Here is a 21,473-nt window from a genome sequence, read left to right on the forward strand (position 1 = left end):
TGTTGCGACACGCTGCAGAGGGTCCTCTCTTGGGCACTGCCCCTTGGAGCTGAAGAAGACATCCCTGGCTTTCACAGAGCAAGGGGCAATCTACCCTTGCCTTGCAGCGTCTCTGCCCACAGCTCCCCCTGTCCTGAAAACAGAGAGCACAACCTCTGCTGTCCTCACGGGAAAAGCTACAAGTCTGTGGGAGGCTGTGGAGGCTGGGCACCCTGCAGGCTCTTAGGAACGGGCTTCCTCTTGCTCAGGACACTGCTGTGCTGGGTAAGCAGGTGGGGACAGAAGATGGATGGCACATGTGGGGAATGGGTGGAGTAAGTGCTGGGATGCCCCACTGCTTCTACTCCACCTTCATCTCCCCTCTTTTGCCCCACCTTGGGGCTATGGCCAGCACACATGGGCATGTGTGGCAGGAACATGTGTCCCATGAGGCCCAACCACCCCCAACACAGCACTTGGCAGGGCCCAGGTGGTGGCACACATGCAGGGCCGACCCCCTTCACAAGTCAGCATTGGTGTTAGCCGTAATGGACCATACATGGCAATCTCCAGTCCCTGAGGACCCTGCACCCCCATGGGCTGGGTCAGTGCAAAGACAGCAAGCAGTTTGCATGCCCCCACGCTGCTCTGTGCTGCCCACTTGCCCCCAAGCATGCAGCAGCTTTCCTCAGTTTTGCCCAGGGCCTGCACTCACAGGGACTTCCTCATGCTCATTTCCACTTTTCCTGACCGTCTGTTTTGCTCCTCCTCAGGCAAGAGGTTGTTTCTCTGTTTCTTCCTTTGGTTATGTAGAGGCTATCTTCAGGATGTTTGCAGCTCTCTGGTGCCCAGCTGCACTTCAAGGATGCCCATTGTTTCCAGGCCCAGTTCGACTGCTGGCAGACATTTTTCCTGTCAGTGCTTTGCAGCCCCCTGATGTCTGCGCTTTCTCATTACAGCCTGGTTACCTCTGTAACAGCTCCCATCAGCAGGGCACCCTGTCCCTGCTCAATTACAGAGTTGTTTCCTTAGAGATCCACGTATGATCCGGCTTGGTACAGCCTTGTCATGTCCAGAAGGAATCAACCATGCAGGCAAGAGAGACAAGCCAAAGGTGTTCTGGGGTAGACCCTTTGTCTTTCCTGGTGTCAGAGGAATGGAATCAGCCACAGCTGCAAGAGAATGTAACCAGTTTAGCCCAGGTGAAGGTACGGCACTGCCAGGGCTAAGCTGTGGGGTAGACCCCAGGAAAAAGGCCCAGGCAGAGCTCGGACAAACATTTCTGGTTTTTTGCGATGGCCCATTGACCTGGAAGGGCTTGGCCTGTGTTGCAACTCAATACAGGACTGGTAGTTCCTGGAGACATTGGTTTCTTAATTGCCCCACTGTTTATTGCCTACCTTGAATGCCCCAGGAGACTGTTAGCAGTATATCAACCTTGGGTGAAGTTCTGGGTGCGTGTCATTTGCAAATGCATAAAACTGTGGGTGGATTCTGCTTCTGTGTTTGCACAAGGCAGCTTAGCTTGGATGAGACACCCACTAAGCTAAGCAAACCCCTTTGCTGTGAAATCCCTCATGTGGAGCTGCCCCTTTGCCTTCAGGAGAACCAGCCTGACATGGGCTGGATGGGAATCTGTCCCCTCTGCGATGCATTTCTGAGACAATGCTGGCAGGCCTTTATAGACAGGTGTGAGGAGATGGGCCTGGCTTCAGCACTGACTCCCAGGAGGACCTGGCAGTGTCCAGGGATGGAAATCCCTCACTGACAGGCACTAGCAGGAGCCTCACAGCAGTCTGCTTCTCCTATACATCCCGAGATCATCGGTGGACAGCCACGCTGAGGCACTCCAAACACTGTTACCCTGAATTAAACCAAGGACCCAAACTGTCCTGATACGGTCCTTGTTGGGGCCTGAATTCTGCAGTACCAGAGGGTGATTGTTGCAGCGTGAGGAAAAGGAGGGCTCAGGAGAAAGGAGCTGTGTTTCAGTGCCTCTTCCCTGGACACATCTCTGCCAGGCTGGTGCCATCTCCGTTCAGCTGCACTCAGGCTCCAGACCCTTCCAGCAGAACTGAAGTGCCTTGGAGGGGCCGGGCTGGCGGGGCCCCCCCCCGGGGCTGCGGGGCGAGGTATCCCGGCGGGCGGAGCGGCATCGCCCCCTGGGGGCTGTGCCCCTGCCTCGCCCCCGCCACACACGCCCGGCCCCGCCCGCCACGGTTCCTGCCCGGCCGCAGCCCCGGCTCCTCTCCCCGTGGCTCTCAGGGCGCAGTAATACACCGCCGCGTCCCGAAGCCGGGGCTGGGCGAGCCACAGGGCACTGGACCGGCGGTCTGCTGCCACCCACAGCCACCCCTCCGGGTCTGACACTGGTCTGGAGTCTTTGCGACTGCTCACGAGAAATGCGGGTCCTCGGCCCGGGAGATCACGGTACCAAGTGGATGTAGTCGACAGTCTGGATGTTGGGGTGTGAGCAGGTGATGTTGATGCCGGTGCCATCCCTGGTCTCTGCCCACGGCTCCTGCTGCACCTGGGCTCTGCCTGCAGCCACTGCCAAGAAGAAAAGGAGGAGAAAACTCAGAAAAGAGTTTTGTTGCGCCGAAAATATCACACAAGGGGAGAGGAGAGAAGAAAACGGTTGACAGCTGATGGGAGCATTTTCTTAGAAGAAAGCACACAAAGACATTCCTCCGGGAGTGGTTATTTGGGGACCAGGTCGGAGCAGGGCTGTTTGGAAGGAGGGTCCGAGCCGAGCCAGGAGGAGAAGGGAAGCAGGCAGGAATGAGTGGGGGTGTGCCGAAAGGAGAGGAGGAAGGCAGGGAGCAAGGCAAGGTGGGAGGGAACGGCCGGCTGAGCTCGCTGGAGGCAGACGGGATGGCTGCAGAGGGAGGACAGAGGGGAGCGAGGTCCGTCAGAAGCCGGCGGGCCAGCAGCGAGGGCGGCCCCGGCCCCCCGCAGCCCCCGTCCCGTCCCCGCCGCCGGCAGCCCCGCGCACCCAGGAGCACCGCGGCCAGCCCCGCCAGCCCTGCGGCCCGGCCCTGCCGCATCCCGCCGCTCCGCCGCCCGCGCCGCGCTGCCCCCGCCAGCCCCGGCTCTGCTCCGCCCGCGCCGCCTCCTCCCCGCCGCCGCCGCCCGGTGCCGCCAGCTCCGCCCCGGGGCCGCTCGGGGGCTGGCCCGGGCTGCGAGTGCTGGGCGCCTGTGGGCGGGCAGGGCTTGGGCTGCTGCCAGCGGGGCTGTGCCCGTCCTGCAGCCCAGCCCGGGACGCGGAGGCGTGTGCGGATCGGCGGGGAAAGGAGCACCCTGCAGGAGCTCAAGGAGGACAGGAAGACTGGTGGCGCTGTTGGAGTCAAGGAGCACACCAGTACAGAAGCTCTCTGGAGAAGCCAGCTGCATGACAGATAGCAAGTCCCAGAAGAAGCTGTGATTGTGTAGGGCCAGAGCAGGGCAAACGAAGGGTGAGCGCCACTTGTGCCAAGGAGGGGAGCAGGAGCTCAGCCCACAGGCCTCCCACCAGACTGGAGTACTGCAGTGGGTGGTAGATGCACACAGCTTGGTCATAGGCCATGAGTGTGAAGAGGACATCCCAGTTTAGGCCCACTAGTGGAGGAAGAGGAGCCAGAGCACACAGCTGGAAAAGTAAATTGTCCTATCTGCAGAGAAGGCATCTAAAAGCATAAGAGGCATCCTGACCAAGACGTGGCACATGTCAGTGAATGGGAGGTTTCCAAAGATAAACTACACGGAAGGATACAAGGGCTGGTTGGGCTCCACCATCACAAGTGTATTCCCAGTCTGGATCAAGAGGTAGCTGGCTGAGTCCAGAATGAAGAGCAGTAGCTCTCAGCTCTCAGACAAACCCAGCAGCAACAAAAGAAACCACTCTGTAGACCTTCCCCTCACCCCTGTGGGAAGATACCAGGGGCAGGAGGAAGGAGGAGATGGAGTTGCTGCTCAGGATTCATGGTCTTCCACCACTCGATATCCTCTGGAGAAAAAACACAGCAGGGCCTCAGCAAGCCAGGATGTTCCTTCAGAGACAGGAGAAAGTCAGATCAGAACCCTGGAGTTCAGGAGAGCAGCATTTGCTTTCTTCCCTGTGCGCACACGTACCTGTCTGTGTGTGCCCAAATATACTTCAGTATGCATCCAGGAGTGTCTGTGAGTGCACCCATGAGTTCATGCATCTTTCTACATGAGCAGCAGTGTGCATGAGTGCTGTTCCCTCCACCCGCTTTTGATGTCATGAATGATATCGGTATGTGATCAAGGGTCACAGTGGGAATTAACAGAAACAGTGATCTGTCAACAGCATCCCTCCAAGGCTGAGATGTGGTGACTGTGCATGTTGCCCCATGCTTCCTGAGCAGTCCAAATGAGAGGTCATCTGAGAAACCCTCCAGAGGATCACAGGCTGCACCTCCAGCACGCACGTAGTCCAACCCTGTTTTCAGAGCAGGTCTCATCAGATCAGGTTGCTCAGGATCAAGTCCAGGCAATTTCTGAACTCTTCCAAGGATGGAGCTCCCATAGCATCTCTTTGGCAATCTGCTCCAGGACTTGACCGCCTTCAGGGTAAATAGGACCCATGTTCCTCTGGTTCAATGCCACTTCTGCCCAAGGTTTCAGCCCCTGCATGACTCAGCTCCAGGCCCATGAGTCACAGAAGTATGCGTGGCATTGGTTTCCCCATGGGGACCTCTGTCCCACCCCAGACACCACTGACACCGCACCGGCAGCAGACCTACGTAGGGCTGGGCCTGCTCGAAGAGGGCAGGATTTCTCAGCCTGTCTCCCTGTACATAAAGCTAACACCATCCTTTTGAACTCTCTAGCCATGGGGAGTGCAGCTGTGTGCTGGTCTGGACAGGCAGGGAGGGGTGACCGCCACCATGCTCTTACACTCTGAATCTTGTGTTACAGAATTGAAGTAAGGATCCAAACTGTTGTGGGCCCATCCTTGTTGGGGACTGAAATTGGCAGTGAACTTCCTAGGGTCGGGAGGCAGTGGGCTACAGATACAGAAGGCCGCATCTCAGCATGTGTGCTGTGGGCACTTCTGGGCTGGGTTTGTTCTGTGATTGTTCAGCTGTTCTCAGGTTCCTTCTTGCCCTGGCTGCTCTCTGGAGCTCATGGACAGAGCAGTGGAGAATGCCCTGTGGTGACCAGCCCATTTTCTTGTGAGAGGGGCCACACAGTTCTCACAGACACACACCTGCTCATGCACACCTGCGTGGAATCATGCAAGACTGCACCCACAGACACTTGCACAAATCCAGCACACAGGCTGTCGTAGTTTCACACTGATGGCCAACTAAAGTCCACCACACAGCTCTCTCACACCCCCTGCTGAAAGGAAGCTGTGGGGAGAGTGTGGGGAGAGAATGTGATTTAAGCTAAAGGGCTTAAAAGTTGACATAGGGATAAAATAATTAAAGGAAAAAAAAAAAATAAAAAATAAAGAAGAAAAAAAAAACAATGAGGAAAGGCCTTTTGGAAACAAATTGAGAAATAGTTATTCTCCACTTCCCATCAGCAAGTAATGTTTGTCCATGTGTTTGGAAGCACAGACTCAATATGCCCACCCCTGGTTTTCCTTCCCCTTTCACATCTTTACTGCTGAGTGTTCGAGTACGGAATATCCCTTTGGTTGGTTTAGGTCAGCTGCCCTGGTGATGTCCCCTCCCCACCTCTTGCCCACACCCTACCTCCTGGCCTTGGGGGGCTAGAGAAAGTCTTGATGCTGTGCCAGCACTGCTCCACTATAGCCCCAACGTTGGTGTGATGGCAATGCTGTTCTAGCTCCAAGTGCAGAGCACATCAATCTAGGGGCTGCTGTGGGGAACGTTAACTGTGTCCCAGGCAGCCCCAGTACAGGCAAGTGCCCACAAGAGAGGAACATGTGCATGAACGTGACACAGTGTGCAGCAAAGATTCTGGACAGCATTTAGGCAACGTACATGGTTTGATGTGGTAGAGAGGGGAGGTGGACTGGGAGCCTTGCAGAAGGCACTGGAGCCAGGGCTCTTGACAAGACGACGTCAGCTTTCTTGGGCCTTGCACTTGAGGCTTGAGAATCCCATTTGTTAGCCTGAGTAGCAGTGGTAAGGGAAAGTGCTGGAGTGCCCCTACTGATCACTGGTGGGTGTCATGACAGAAAGAAGCTTGCATCATGTAAGGCGGAGGTGTACAATTTTATTTATTTATTTTTTTAAATAACTGAAAGGCATGAAGTTATGGGAGTGAAGAAGGAATTCTCTATGGACAGGATCTGCACTGTGTGTCTTGGGAAAACCCACCCGGCTCTGTCCGATGCTGGTAGAAGGCAGGGTCACCTGCCCATGAAAGGTTTACTTTCTGTCTACATTCATCTTCTTATTCCTTCTAACTAAAACAGACAATGTCCTGTTGGGCCTTTCTTTTGTGATCCAGAAAGGGCCCTGCACAACCTCTCCCCCCATACAGATATCCCTGGGTCAGAGCAGGAGGAGGCAAAACAGGCCAGCAGGTTTTCCCTGAGGGCAGTGTCAGGAGGGGTAGGGTCACAGGCAGGAGCTGGGACACCTGTAGCCAAAAGGGCCCCAAAGAGCCCCTAGGGAGTCACCCAAGCTGACCTCATTTGCCTTTCCTGGACTCTTCCAGCACGTGAGCTGAGTCTTCTGCCCACACTGACGTGTGTTGCCTGGAAATACTTGGGCCTCCCTACCTGCCACTCAGAAGTTGCCTTCTTTGGGGAAAGGGCATAAAGCAGGAAATGAAAAGCAGCATCACAGGAAGGCAACATACAGCCCATATCATTAGGTGGGATGTTTTGCATGCACGAGTAGCTTGTCAGAAAGTAGTCCCTGCTTCAAGGGATGCCTCTGGACATAGGGCAGCTAAGGCGCACTATAAAAGCCAGCCCATCTCCGTGCTCTCTCATCTACTTCTCTGGCCTTCTTCTCCTTGGGAACAAGGTGAGTGTGAAGCCCCTCCTTGTCCCCCTCATTCTCCAAAAGCAGGACTCAGTTCCATGGACCTCTCAGCTGCCATCAGCTGTGTTCCGTGCCAAATCTTGGGGCTGCTGGTTGTGGGAGAGTCAAGGGGTAGAAGGTTTGTCATGGAGGAAGGCTGGGCCTTTAGTATGATGGCTCCTGGGCTGGAGCCTAGAGCCAGGCTCTGGTGGCTCTTTTTGGGCTCTGGCAGGATGAGGCCAAGAAGCCCTCACACATCCCTGCACAGCCTCCAGCTCACAGCACTGCCTGTGCCTTGGTTCCCTCGGGGTGTGGTGACAGCCTGTACCTCATGCATGCCCGTGTTCTCCTTCCTCCCTGCCCTCTCTCCCAGGTGCACGTCCTGCCCCCAGACATGTCCTGCTACGACCAGTGCCGGCCATGCCTTCCATGCCAGCCCTGTGGCCCGACCCCGCTGGCCAGCAGCTGCAATGAGCCCTGCGTCAGGCAGTGCCAGAACTCCACCATCGTCATTGAGCCCTCTCCTGTGGTGGTGACCCTGCCCGGCCCCATCCTCAGCTCCTTCCCGCAGAACACCGTTGTGGGATCCTCCACCTCCGCTGCCGTTGGCAGCATCCTCAGCTGTGATGGAGTCCCCATCAACTCTGGGTGCTGTGACCTCTCCTGTATTACCAGCCGCTTCTGTGGCAGCAGGTGCCGCCCCTGCTAAAGATGCCAGACAGTGCCCCAGACCAGGACCCCAGGAACTCAGAACATGCTGCTGGACAAAAATGAATGGAAGAACAGACCTCGTGCTGTTGTTCTAAGAGGACCTGACCATCTCTGGCTTGTCCTGTAAAGACAGACAGGAAGGGGCCAGCCTGGATTCTATGACTACATGGCCGATGTATACCTATCCTGTTTTCCACACACTCTTTTTCTTTCTTTTCTTTCTTGCCCTCTGCTTTCCGTGAGGCCCCCAGAAACCAGCCTGGAGTGACCTGCTACCCCTCTCCCCTTGTGGGCCAGGTCGATTGATGTCGTGTTGCAAGTCTGCCATTGGAAAAGCCGAACAGATTTTTTTTGTCTGCTCCTGCTGTGCTATGATCTCGGGGCCTCCTCTTGGAGTCAACTCATTTCCCTCCTGACACTTGATAAACATTTGCAGCAACCCTGAGTGTGTCCCTGTGTGGTCTTTTCCTCTGCATACAGATGGCCAAGAGGGAAAACCATTCCTTAGTGGGAATAGGTTGGGGGCACTGCCCCATTCCCCTAGGCACTGGAGGGTGGTACATACTGCAGCAATTCATCTTTCAGGCACTGTCTGTTGAAACTGAGGAAGACATGCCTAGTTCTTCCACAGCCAATGGATACCAGTCCTTGACTTGTGACGTCTCCGCCTAGACAAGTGCTGTTGACATTGGAGGCCCCAGCTCTTGGGGAAGAGTGTTCCTCTTGCTTTGGGTGGAGATGTGCTGGGGATGGAGTCTCAGATAAAGATGATCCCAAAGGACTGCAGAAACTGGGAATGGTTAATTGTCTTGGGGATGGCCCTCTGTCTCTACTCCACTTTCACCTTTCTTCCACCACCTGATCATGGGCATCATGTCTGTGCATGGAGAGCAGGTAGAGCTTCCCTGTGCTTCCCTATCACCCTTCAGCACAGCATCTGGCATGGCCCAGCTGTTGCCAAGATGTGTAGGGCTGAGGGGATCCCCAAGTTCGTACTGCTACCAGTCACATCAGGCCACACACTGGAGCCCCCAGTCCCTGTGAACCTAACTCCTTTTTTATGAAGGCAGGCCCAGGACAGGGACTGATGCCCAAACATGTCCTAATGGCTGCTCGGTCTTGCTTTCTTTTCCCCAAGCATGGATCAGCTTTCATCAGGCCCTGGAACTCAGAGGCCCCGTAGGTGGCACAGCCCCACCATGCTCCAGAAAAGACCTTCTGTGGGTGTAGATATCCAGGTGAGTGAAAGACAAGGGAACAGGGAAAGTGTTTGGATACAGTCAAAGATCTTGCTCAGCATTATAGCCCCACAGGCCAAGCTCAGAAGAGGCCCAGCACCAGAGCAGAAATGGACAATGGTGTTCCTGGTACTCCCTCCGCACCCATGTTCCGAAGGAGAGCAGGAAGCAGAGTTTCTTTCTCATGACTGAGGTGTAATGCAATGCCTCGTGTGTGGCAATCGGAGAGCAACATTGTGAAGATGAGAAACTCGGTGATACCCTGGAGAAGGGGAAAAAATGTCTATGCCAGGCAGCTGGAAACACAAATGGTTCACCTGATGACATGGAAAGTCTCCAGTGTTTGGGGAGCAATGGTGGTGGAGTACAAGTTCTCCAAGAAGGTGAGCGGGCTGAGGAAAAAGTGCATTGGGCTACTCGGGGGCTGGTCACTCCCCACAGTGACAAAGGGGAGCCATTCCCCATAGCCTTCAGAGAGATGAGGAGAAGGTAATGACAAAGAGGATGATGTGCCAGCCGGGATGGTCTGTTAAGCTCAGAAGAATGAATTCAGTCCCAAAGGTCCTGTTCTCCTTTGCCATGGCTCTAAGGTTTCAGAAGGGGATGATGTCAGACTGAGGTTCCATGTTGCAATAAGAGCAGCAGTAAACGTCAACAAAAAGCCTCATCCTTGCCTCTCATGGCCTCTCTTGATCTCTCATTTTCCCTCCATCTGCCCTCTCTCTCTCACACTCTACTTCCATAGAGACAGCCATACAAACAGCTGTCCATCCTTCTCCAGGCATCCATCCACCCACTCTTCACTTCATGACCCTCCTGGAAGTGAGCTACAAATTACGGTCTTTCATTAGAAATATTAGCGATTTATTTTTATGTTTTATTTCATCTTTGAAAAGAAATATTGGTTTTTTTTCATTGCTAGTGAAAGATTTCTTTGTTTCCCACAGTGCTGTATTACGGAAAATAATTTTCTGCGTAAAAGAAGCTCCCAACCCATAAAAATTCCAGCCAGACAACAGAAATACTGCTCTACACTATCATCAGTATCAACCCAGTGATTGTTTTTTCAATCAAAGTGAAGAGAAATTAAGCTTCAGAATGTTGCAAAAGAAACAAAAAATAAATGAAATTTTAGAAGTATTTTTATTCTCTACATTTCCCAGTTCAGCTTTTTCTGAACAGGTTCACGGAATGCTCAGAAGGAGATGATGAGAAAGAAGTTTTAAATGTTTTCCTTGATGGATTTTTTTTTTTTCCAATATTAATTGCATCATTCCGATTCTCAACCTGGAATTTAACAGCTGTTAGATCAGCTCCAGCCATGTTCCCAGACAAGAACAGGAGGGAAGGCATTGTTCCTGCAGAGGTGTTCAATGTGTCCAGAGAATCCTTGGGGCAATGATCCCGGGGGTAGATCAGACGCCTGCTGAGACAAGGCTGAGCCTGGTGCTGCCTTCCCCGAGAGCACAGAGGAAAGAGGGCCCATGGCTGCCCCCTGCTGGGAGCTGCCTGGGCCAAGCTTTTCTTTCTCCGGGTTGCTTTGCTTCTTGCTCTTGCAAGCAGACAAAAGAGTTTCCTCAAGTCTGAGGACATCAAAACACCACATTCAGCATGCTTTGTGAGATGGAGGAAGCTTCATCAGCACAGCCTCGTTTCTCCTGCCAGGTCTCGGCATTTGCAGCCTGCAGGACACCCAGCTTGTCCCAGACATGCAATGCCCCACTGCCGCAGGAGCTGGTCATTATGACACTGCTCCCTGTGCAGGGGCTGAGGATGATCACACATGCCTCCAGCTCCCCTGAGGAGACATCAACGAACTCAGTGGGCTGTAGGTCTTCATTTATCTCTTGCTCTGATTGCTTACTGTGATGAACATGGAGAGCTCTTGGGCCTTTGGCACTAAGGGCTGCTCTATTTGTTCTGTCCCTTAGGCACAGGCTTTGGACATGAACTGGCTGAAGGTCTGGAGAAAACCTGGTGGCTGGGATGCAAATCCAGTTTATTGACTGACTCACTGAAGAGAGAGAAGAACCCTGCAAATCTCTGTCAGAACTACTTCTAGGGGTCTCTGGGCTTGGCTGGCCAGGGCTCGAAGCAAGCTGCTTTATCATGGGCTGGCAGGAATTTACTCACCCTAGGGCTGAGGGGCTGAGAGCCAGTTCCCAAGGGAGTCTTATTTCCCAGCAGGCTCTGCCCTATTCTGGCAGCCCGCGAAGGGAGGAAAGTGGAGCCCTGCGGTCCAGGTCAGCCAGTCAAGGTTAGCCCTCTCTGCACAGCCACAGACACCAGCCCGTTTGAGAAAGAGAATATGGCTGTCAGATCTTGGAGTGCACAGGGGAAGCAGTGCAGCCAGGGGAGAGCTGAGGGCCCCATCCCAGAGCTCTGCCTTGCACAGACACATCCCCTCCCCATCCGGGGTTGTTGCTCAGCCAGGGCAGCTCCCTGCACCAGGGTGTCACTCACAGCACAGAGGTACAAGGCGCTGTCAGAGAGCTCAACTTCCTTCAGCCGCAGAACACTGTGTTTCCCGTCAGTGTTCAGCTCCGTGGTGAAACGGTCCTTCTGCTTGGTGCCCTTTCCTGCTTGAGAAGAAATCAGCTGAGGGGCTTGTCCCTTCTTCTGCTGGTACCAGAGCAAGCCTCCAAAGTTGGAGATCTTGTATGTGCAATTGGTCTGGAAGGTGTTTCCCTGCTCCACGGTGACTTGTCCTTCTTGCTGGGTGACGGACACCTGTCCCATGGTTTCTGGAAGAAAGAGAAGGTCAGCAGCTCTGTGGGGAAATCTCCAGGCAGCCAAAGAGGAGTGAATTCAGACCTGTGGGAGATAAGTCTCCCTGTCCTTTACTGGGCTGAAAGGTTCCGAGGTCTGGGCACAGCAAGGTGGTTTGGGGGCAGAGCTCAGAGCTCCCTGGCCAGAGCTGACCCTGTGAGAGCTGTGCTGTGTGCCTGCTCCTCCTGCCTGCTCTCCTTCTGCCCAGAGGACCAGGGCACAGCCTGTCATGCCTGGCTTTGTGTGCTGGGTCCAGCATACCCCAGCAGGTTGAGGCGCCCATGCAGCTACTGGGAAAAGGTTCAACCTGCTTCCTCATCCCTGTCATCTCAGGGGCCTCTAAGTCCCATCAGTACACACAATGCTGAGGTGAGTGGTGGCAGGAGGGAGCCCTGGCTGTGCAGACAAGCAGGAGGACATTGGAGACCACGGCAGGAACACATCAGGCAGAAGACAGACTGGACACCCTGGTAATGTCCATGGGAGGAGAGCTTTAATGTCCCTGTATCCCCTTGGACACAATCTGGCTGTTTCTACAGGAAAGGGAGAAATGAGGGACTGCAGAGACCAATGACATCTTCTCTGGTGACAGTAGGTGGACCAGAAGAGAGAGGCAGAGAGAAATGGACAGAAAGGATAAGAAAAACAGGAGACGCGCCTCAGGTCTCTCCTCTCTGTATTTTCTTCTCATTTTGAAGAATAACAGCATCTTGAAGGAACCAGTCCAAGAGCCAGAAACGGGAGCCAACATTTAACAACATTTTCCCTGTGATTCAAGAGTTGGTCCCCACATAAACATGGTAAGGCTGATGAGGACTTCCTGGGGAAAGAAGATTTATGTCTTGATTAAAAGCCAGCACTTACCCAGCAGTTGCCCCAGGAAGGCAGTGAGGACGAGATACCCGTGGTGCATGCTGAGACCGACCCTCCTGTTTGCTGCGGGAGAGAGAGTCAGAAAAGCACCTTCCAGCCCCGAAAGAACAGAGCTGCCGGAAATGACTCTGCTGGGGGAACAAGGGGAGATTCAGTGACGAGAAATGTTCTGGTCTGACTGTGCCCAAAATGCTCCCTGGGGTTTCTCCCTCCTCCAGCAGGAGCAACCATTGAGGATTGTCACAGTCAGGGGTCCTGGGAACTCTGGGGGCCACATCATGGGAAGGGGCTGCTCTCGTCTCCTCTCCCAGAGGGGTCCTCACCTCCCCAGCTACAACTGCCTTCTCTTCTGCACACGCACTGCTTGGCCATGGCTGATGTCAGGGCAGTCTTCCCCACTGAGCTTGTTCTTTTTACCCTGGGGTCCTCTGCTCCATGAGGATGTTCCTATTTCCTGCGTGAGGAGAAGACACCTCGATTTCTCTCCCACATCCCCAGAAAGAAGGGAGGAACCATGCTACGCAGCAGCTAAGGTGCTCTCGCCTAGTGCTGTCTGGTGGGATAATGTAGAATTTGCAAGAGGAACGGGGCTCCAGTGTGGTGTGGGATGCCACAAGCCCAGAGGGGACAAGGACAACATGTTCCTTAGGGTACAGGGTGAGGAGTCAGCAGAGAAAAGGATGTGGGTTCAGTGGGTCACATGCACTAACACCGATGGGCTACAGGTGGCACCCACCCACGGCCACATCCCTGCCAGTCTCTGCTTCCCTGATGCTTGGGCCCCCTCTGTCACCACCCCTAACACCTTGTCTGGCTTGGCAGCACCTGGCTAGTTGTGTTGTCCTCCCCCATACCTCCCTCAGCACACCTCAAACGTGGAGCTCTCAGACACCCAAAGGAATGATACTCCAAGCCCTGCAGACCCCAACTGTTCCTTTCAAACCCCCCAGGCAGTATGAACTTTCTCCTGAGAGAGGGAGTTACGAGAATCTTACCAAGTAGAGATAGAGTGCTGACAGCATTGAACTAGGATGCTACTTAGTGTCTTTGCTAACTATGGTGCATTGTGCAAATTAACTAATGCAAGAAGCCTTGGGCCCCTTACCAAGGTCAGTCTCTTAATAAGAGTGTGAGCCTATCTTAAGAAACTGGTAGAAACTGGTCCTGCGGATGGACGAGAGCCAAGGAGCAACTGAGTCTGCGCAATGTAACTCTTTGCTGCATATAACCAAGGCAAATTGCCGTGTCAGGTGTGCACAACTTTGGTGGGACTAACCCCCGTGCTGCCCAGCGCTGAATAAACATACCTACTTTACAATCTTGCTGATTGTGGAGTCCATTTTCCGCAAGTCACTCCCTCTCTCCAAAAAAATTTACCGCACGAAGCAGTGAATCCACTTCACTGCCTGTGGTGGCCCGAAACAGAAGGAGATTTTTCATGGGGAAGTTTGGGATCCGCATGGCAGCTCACCTGAGGAGCCACAGAGCTCTGCTGTGCTGCCCAGCGCTCTGCTGTCCACATCCTTTGGCACATGACAGTGAGCATGTGGCGAGTCTGTAGGAGTGAAGCAACGTGTTGTTTGATGAACAGAGTTGTCCATTTCTAAGAAGAATTACACAAAATCCCAGAAAATCTCCAAAGATAAGAATGCCAGTGAATCTCAGCAGGAGCAGGATCTGCAGCACGTGCCTTGCCCTAACAAGTGGTCTGTCTTAAGTTCCTTTGGTGAATGCCACTGTAACCACCCTCTCATTTTTAACTTGCCATGGTTATATGCAGCAAAGAGTTACATATACATGAAGTTTCACAATACACCTATACATATTCATAACCTGTCCCCGCTTCATATTAAAATTAGTTCCAAGGAGTCATTTCCATAAACTCCTCCCATCTGCGCTTGCGCAGTGTATTCTGGTGGTGGTCTTTGGGGGTCGTGGGGATGAAGAGTGATGACTCTTCCTCTTCACCGCTAGTTGACCTCTTGTCTCTGTGCAGACTCAGTTGCTTCTTGGATCTTGTCCATCCGCAGGACCAGTTTCTACCAGTTTCTTAAGATAGGCTCACACTCTTATTAAGAGACTGACCTTGGTAAAGGGGCCCAAGGCTTCTTGCTTTAATTAATGCACAAGCACCATAGTTAGTAAAGACACTAAGTAGCATCCTAGTTTAATGCTGTCAGCACTCTATCTCTACTTGATAAGATTCCCCTAACTCCCTCTCTCAGTCCCCCCTTTTAGTTACTAAGTTAGTAAGTTCTTTTCTAAAAAGTTAGTAAATTATTGTATTCTCCGAACTCCTTCTCTCATTCCGACTGCTCGTGGCCTTAATGAAAGCATTCAGCAGGACTGGATGACTCTGGCATTGCCAGCTGCTACTCAGGCAGAAGGTGCCCTCCATGCCAAAGCTGCTGGTCAGGGCCCTGGGAAGGGCTCCCAGGAACTATGAATATAGGGTGTGATGCTCAGCCATGCTGAAGCACTCCAGATGCTGAGCATTCCTCTGGTGCAAGGGGGTATCAGTTTACTCTTGGCACTGTGTGATCCCTTTGCTGTGAAATCCCACACATGGAGGAGCGACAGCCGCCCCTTTGCCTTCAGGAGAACCAGCCTGACATGGGCTGGATGGGAATCTGTCCCCTCTGCGATGCATTTCTGAGACAATGCTGGCAGGCCTTTATAGACAGGTGTGAGGAGATGGGCCTGGCTTCAGCACTGACTCCCAGGAGGACCTGGCAGTGTCCAGGGGTGGAAATCCCTCACTGACAGGCACTAGCAGGAGCCTCACAGCAGTCTGCTTCTCCTATACATCCCAAGGTGGTCAATGGACAGCCACGCTGAGGCACTCCTAACACTGTTACCCTGAATTAAAGCAAGGACCCAAACTGTCCTGATACGGTCCTTGCTGAGGCCTGAAGTTGGCAGTACCAGAGGGTGATTGTTGTGGCATGAGGAAAAGGAGGGCTCAGGAGAAAGGAGCTGTGTTTCAGTGCCTCTTCCCTGGACATGCCTCTGCCAGGCTGGTGCCATCTCCGTTCAGCTGCTCTCAGGCTCCTTCTGACCCTGGGAACCTGCTCCCCTGCAGGACTCATGCACACAGCAGGGGAGAGTGCTGACACTGTGCACATTCCCTCGTGATAAAGGGAAAACAAGGACACACGCACGTGCTCATCTATACCTGCATGGAGTCATGCACAAATCTGTGCACCCATGTGCGTTCACACAAAGCCAGCTGCACACAGGTTGTCACAAGACAAGAGCAGATGTGTGAACACAAGCAACCAGGCCCTCAGGTGAGTGCACAAGGTGAGCCTATGAGGAGAGGCGCTATATTCTGGACCTCGTTCTCATAGCAACTGGGGCTGGTGGGAATGTGAAGCTCAAGGGCAGCCTTGGCTGCAGTGACTGTGGAATGGTGGAATTGAGGATCCTGAGCGCAGCGAGGAGGAAGCACAACAGACTTGATGCCCTGGACTTCTGGAGAGCAGACTTTGGCCTGCTCAGGCATCTGCTTGGCAGTGTACCATGATACAAAGCCCTGAAGGGGAGATGGGCCCAAGAAGGCTGGTTAATATTCAAGGATCACCTCCTCAAAGCTCAGGAGCGATGCATCCCAACAAAGACGGAGTCAGGCAAAATGCCAGGAGACCTGCGTGGATGAACATGGAGCAACTGGCTAAACTCAAACATGACAGAGAAGGCCATAGAAGGTGGGAGCAAGGACAGGTAACCTGGAAAGAATACAGAGACATTATCTGATGAGTAAGTTAGGAGAGCTAAATCAAAGGCAGTATTTAGCCAAGGAAAGAAGCTTTGTTTCCTCTGCTCTGCCTCACTGAGACCCCACCTGGAGTGCTGTGTTCAGCTTTGGGGCCCCCAGCACGAGAAACATATAGACCTGTTAGAGTGGGTCCAGAGGAGAGCCATGAAGATGATCAGAGGGGACCCGTCCAGCACTTCTGGTGAGTCTTCTGCCCTCACTGATGCATTCCTGCCCTAGAAATCCTTGGACATTTCATCCCAGCACTCTAAAGAAACCATCGCTGCGGAATGGCCATGGCCTAGATCTGGAAATGAAAAGGCAGCAGTGCAGGAAACCAAAACACAGACCACAACATTTGTTGGAATGGTTTGCATTCAAGACGAGCTTGTCAGAAAATTGGTACCTCTGCCAAGGGTGCCCCTGGGCCTGCGGCAATGAAGTACCAGTATAAAAGGCAGCTCAGCTCCCTGCTCTCTCATCCAATTCTCTCACCTCATCCTCCTTGGGAACCAGGTGAGTCTGAAGCCCTCTCTCCTCCTCTTCTGAACTAGAAGGGATCTTGCATCAGTAGACATCACATCTGATGGTGGTTCAGTGCTATGCTGGGCCTTGGAGTTCCTTGCCATGGGAGAAGGGTGGAGGGAGATGTTCTGTGTAGAGAGAGGCTGGGACATGGTGCTGAGGCAGCTTTTTGGATTACGCGCTACGGGATTGTCTCATTGGTTCAGGCTGCTCTTTGAAGGGCCCTGTCAGGACAAAGCGATGAAGACTATGAGCCTCCTGGTAGAGCCCCCACATCCACCCTCAGCAGTCATCTTGACTCCTTTGTTTTGGGCAACAGGGCTGCTCCTCATCTACCCATGTGCTCTGCTTCCTCTCTGCCCTCTCTCCCAGGTGCACGTCCTGCCCCCAGACATGTCCTGCTACAACCAGTGCCTGCCATGCCGGCCCTGTGGCCCGACCCCGCTGGCCAGCAGCTGCAATGAGCCCTGCGTCAGGCAGTGCCAGAACTCCACCGTCGTCATTGAGCCCTCTCCTGTGGTGGTGACCCTGCCCGGCCCCATCCTCAGCTCCTTCCCGCAGAACACCGTTGTGGGATCCTCCACCTCCGCTGCCGTTGGCAGCATCCTCAGCTGTGACGGAGTCCCCATCACCTCTGGCTGCTGTGACCTCTCGGGCATTTCCAGCCGCTACTGTGGCAGAAGGTGCCTGCCCTGCTAAAGCCACTGGCCGTGGCCCTGGGGTTCCAGCACGACCATGGTGCTGGACAATAGAAGGAGGAATCTTCAGGCCCTTGCTTTCAGAATGACTGACCTTCCTCACCTCCTCTGGCAGACATCAGCAGGAGCCAGACCAGGGGCTACCCCGAGATTTCTGAAAACATGGCCCATGTCTCTCCTTCCATCCCTCCACCTACCTCCTTCTCTCCCTTTTCTTTGTGCTCTTCTCCTCCCTTGGGTTGTGAGGCTCCTCAGATCCAGCCCTCCCACTGTGGTAACAGCAGACACATGCCCTGCATGATCTCCGCCATGGGCAAGAGACGCTGCCTCTCAGTTGGTCCTGGAGATCCCTGCACTGAAGGGCCTCTGCTCAGAGTGACCTGCTTTTCCTCTGTACACTCATTAAAGATTTCTGCATCCCAGCCTTGGCTGTAGATGTTTCTTCCCTCTGCGTATGCCCTCCTGAGCTGCCCAGGGAGAATGGTTTTGCCCTTGGTGTGTACAAGATGGGTGTTTAAGGAGTCTCTTCCCTTCTCCCAGAAGAATGGGAGGTTGCGACACGCTGCAGAGGGTCCTCTCTTGGGCACTGCCCCTTGGAGCTGAAGAAGACATCCCTGGCTTTCACAGAGCAAGGGGCAATCTACCCTTGCCTTGCAGCGTCTCTGCCCACAGCTCCCCCTGTCCTGAAAACAGAGAGCACAACCTCTGCTGTCCTCACGGGAAAAGCTACAAGTCTGTGGGAGGCTGTGGAGGCTGGGCACCCTGCAGGCTCTTAGGAACGGGCTTCCTCTTGCTCAGGACACTGCTGTGCTGGGTGAGCAGGTGGGGACAGAAGATGGATGGCACATGTGGGGAATGGGTGGAGTAAGTGCTGGGATGCCCCACTGCTTCTACTCCACCTTCATCTCCCCTCTTTTGCCCCACCTTGGGGCTATGGCCAGCACACATGGGTATGTGTGGCAGGAACATGTGTCCCATGAGGCCCAACCACCCCCAACACAGCACTTGGCAGGGCCCAGGTGGTGGCACACATGCAGGGCCGACCCCCTTCACAAGTCAGCATTGGTGTTAGCCGTAATGGACCATACATGGCAATCTCCAGTCCCTGAGGACCCTGCACCCCCATGGGCTGGGTCAGTGCAAAGACAGCAAGCAGTTTGCATGCCCCCACGCTGCTCTGTGCTGCCCACTTGCCCCCAAGCATGCAGCAGCTTTCCTCAGTTTTGCCCAGGGCCTGCACTCACAGGGACTTCCTCATGCTCATTTCCACTTTTCCTGACCGTCTGTTTTGCTCCTCCTCAGGCAAGAGGTTGTTTCTCTGTTTCTTCCTTTGGTTATGTAGAGGCTATCTTCAGGATGTTTGCAGCTCTCTGGTGCCCAGCTGCACTTCAAGGATGCCCATTGTTTCCAGGCCCAGTTCGACTGCTGGCAGACATTTTTCCTGTCAGTGCTTTGCAGCCCCCTGATGTCTGCGCTTTCTCATTACAGCCTGGTTACCTCTGTAACAGCTCCCATCAGCAGGGCACCCTGTCCCTGCTCGATTACAGAGCTGTTTCCTTAGAGATCCACGTATGGCCCTGCTTGGTACAGCCTTGTCATGTCCAGAAGGAATCAACCATGCAGGCAAGAGAGACGAGCCAAAGGTGTTCTGGGGTAGACCCTTTGTCTTTCCTGGTGTCAGAGGAATGGAATCAGCCACAGCTGCAAGAGAACGTAACCAGTTTAGCCCAGGTGAAGGTACGGCACTGCCAGGGCTAAGCTGTGGGGTAGACCCCAGGAAAAAGGCCCAGGCAGAGCTCGGACAAACATTTCTGGTTTTTTGCGATGGCCCATTGACCTGGAAGGGCTTGGCCTGTGTTGCAACTCAATACAGGACTGGTAGTTCCTGGAGACATTGGTTTCTTAATTGCCCCACTGTTTATTGCCTACCTTGAATGCCCCAGGAGACTGTTAGCAGTATATCAACCTTGGGTGAAGTTCTGGGTGCGTGTCATTGGCAAATGCATAAAACTGTGGGTGGATTCTGCTTCTGTGTTTGCACAAGGCAGCTTAGCTTGGATGAGACACCCACTAAGCTGAGCAAACCCCTTTGCCGTGAAATCCCACATGTGGAGCTGCCCCTTTGCCTTCAGGAGAACCAGCCTGACATGGGCTGGATGGGAATCTGTCCCCTCTGCGATGCATTTCTGAGACAATGCTGGCAGGCCTTTATAGACAGGTGTGAGGAGATGGGCCTGGCTCCAGCACTGACTCCCAGGAGGACCTGGCAGTGTCCAGGGGTAGAAATCCCTCACTGACAGGCACTAGCACGAGCCTCACAGCAGTCTGCTTCTCCTATACATCCCAAGGTGGTCGATGGACAGCCACGCTGAGGCACTCCTAACACTGTTACCCTGAATTAAACCAAGGACCCAAACTGTCCTGATACGGTCCTTGTTGGGGCCTGAATTCTGCAGTACCAGAGGGTGATTGTTGCAGCGTGAGGAAAAGGAGGGCTCAGGAGAAAGGAGCTGTGTTTCAGTGCCTCTTCCCTGGACACGCCTCTGCCAGGCTGGTGCCATCTCCGTTCAGCTGCACTCAGGCTCCAGACCCTTCCAGCAGAACTGAAGTGCCTTGGAGGGGCCGGGCTGGCGGGGGCCCCCCGGGGCTGCGGGGCGACGTGGACCCGGCGGGCGGAGGGGCAGCGCCCCCTGGGGGCTGTGCCCCTGCCTCGCCCCCGCCACACACGCCCGGCCCCGCCCGCCACGGTTCCTGCCCGGCCGCAGCCCCGGCTCCTCTCCCCGTGGCTCTCAGGGCGCAGTAATACACCGCCGCGTCCCGAAGCCGGGGCCGGGCGAGCCACAGGGCACTGGACCGGCGGTCTGCTGCCACCCACAGCCACCCCTCCGGGTCTGACACTGGTCTGGAGTCTTTGCGACTGCTCACGAGAAATGCGGGTCCTCGGCCCGGGAGATCACGGTACCAGTGGATGTAGTCGACAGTCTGGATGTTGGGGTGTGAGCAGGTGATGTTGATGCCGGTGCCATCCCTGGTCTCTGCCCACGGCTCCTGCTGCACCTGGGCTCTGCCTGCAGCCACTGCCAAGAAGAAAAGGAGGAGAAAACTCAGAAAAGAGTTTTGTTGCGCCGAAAATATCACACAAGGGGAGAGGGGAAAAGGAAACGGTTGACAGCTGATGGGAGCATTTTCTCAGAAGAAAGCACACAAAGGCATTTCTCCGGGAGTGGTTATTTGGGGACCAGGTCGGAGCAGGGCTGTTTGGAAGGAGGGTCCGAGCCGAGCCAGGAGGAGAAGGGAAGCAGGCAGGAATGAGTGGGGGTGTGCCGAAAGGAGAGGAGGAAGGCAGGGAGCAAGGCAAGGTGGGAGGGAACGGCCGGCTGAGCTCGCTGGAGGCAGACGGGATGGCTGCAGAGGGAGGACAGAGGGGAGCGAGGTCCGTCAGAAGCCGGCGGGCCAGCAGCGAGGGCGGCCCCGGCCCCCCGCAGCCCCCGTCCCGTCCCCGCCGCCGGCAGCCCCGCGCACCCAGGAGCACCGCGGCCAGCCCCGCCAGCCCTGCGGCCCGGCCCTGCCGCATCCCGCCGCTCCGCCGCCCGCGCCGCGCTGCCCCCGCCAGCCCCGGCTCTGCTCCGCCCGCGCCGCCTCCTCCCCGCCGCCGCCGCCCGGTGCCGCCAGCTCCGCCCCGGGGCCGCTCGGGGGCTGGCCCGGGCTGCGAGTGCTGGGCGCCTGTGGGCAGGCAGGGCTTGGGCTGCTGCCAGCGGGGCTGTGCCCGTCCTGCAGCCCAGCCCGGGACGCGGAGGCGTGTGCGGATCGGCGGGGAAAGGAGCACCCTGCAGGAGCTCAAGGAGGACAGGAAAACTGGTGGTGCTGTTGGAGTCAAGGAGCACACCAGTCCAGAAGCTCTCTGCAGAAGCCAGCTGCATGACAGATAGCAAGTCCCAGAAGAAGCTGTGATTGTGTAGGGCCAGAGCAGGGC

General features: G+C 54.8%; 2 protein-coding genes and 1 gene segment (V, D, J or C); 1 reads left to right on the forward strand and 2 right to left on the reverse strand.

Annotated features, from left to right (window-relative positions):
• Window positions 1-987: 987 nt before the first annotated feature.
• Window positions 988-3,037, reverse strand: LOC121059468. Its single transcript, XM_040536338.1, is given in 4 exon segments — window positions 988-1,151; window positions 2,109-2,415; window positions 2,417-2,529; window positions 2,975-3,037. Coding segments are annotated over 4 exon segments (636 nt in total). The 5' UTR covers window positions 3,027-3,037.
• Window positions 3,038-16,205: 13,168 nt separating this feature from the next.
• On the forward strand, window positions 16,206-17,922 carry LOC121059469 (feather keratin Cos2-3-like). The gene is made up of 3 exons (XM_040536339.1): window positions 16,206-16,243; window positions 16,721-16,793; window positions 17,175-17,922. The coding sequence occupies exons 1-3, from the start codon at window positions 16,206-16,208 to the stop codon at window positions 17,499-17,501; spliced, it is 438 nt and encodes a 145-aa protein (XP_040392273.1). The 3' UTR covers window positions 17,502-17,922.
• Window positions 17,923-19,398: 1,476 nt separating this feature from the next.
• Window positions 19,399-21,098, reverse strand: LOC121059501. The segment is given in 2 exon segments: window positions 19,399-20,577; window positions 21,023-21,098. Coding segments are annotated over 2 exon segments (552 nt in total).
• Between the last annotated feature and the right edge of the window lie 375 nt (window positions 21,099-21,473).

This window comes from Cygnus olor, chromosome 25 (genome assembly GCF_009769625.2).
Source record: "Cygnus olor isolate bCygOlo1 chromosome 25, bCygOlo1.pri.v2, whole genome shotgun sequence".
NCBI classification, from domain to species: domain Eukaryota; kingdom Metazoa; phylum Chordata; class Aves; order Anseriformes; family Anatidae; genus Cygnus; species Cygnus olor.

What these genes read in the sequence shown, in the direction of transcription:
- LOC121059469 (XM_040536339.1), top strand. Translation starts at nt 16,206, where the DNA reads ATGACAGAGAAGGCCATAGAAGGTGGGAGCAAGGACAG. An exon ending in GAAGGTGGGAGCAAGGACAG is followed by an intron (nt 16,244 to 16,720) that starts GTAACCTGGAAA and finishes GCGGCAATGAAG; the next exon opens with TACCAGTATAAAAGGCAGCT. An exon ending in TCATCCTCCTTGGGAACCAG is followed by an intron (nt 16,794 to 17,174) that starts GTGAGTCTGAAG and finishes CCTCTCTCCCAG; the next exon opens with GTGCACGTCCTGCCCCCAGA.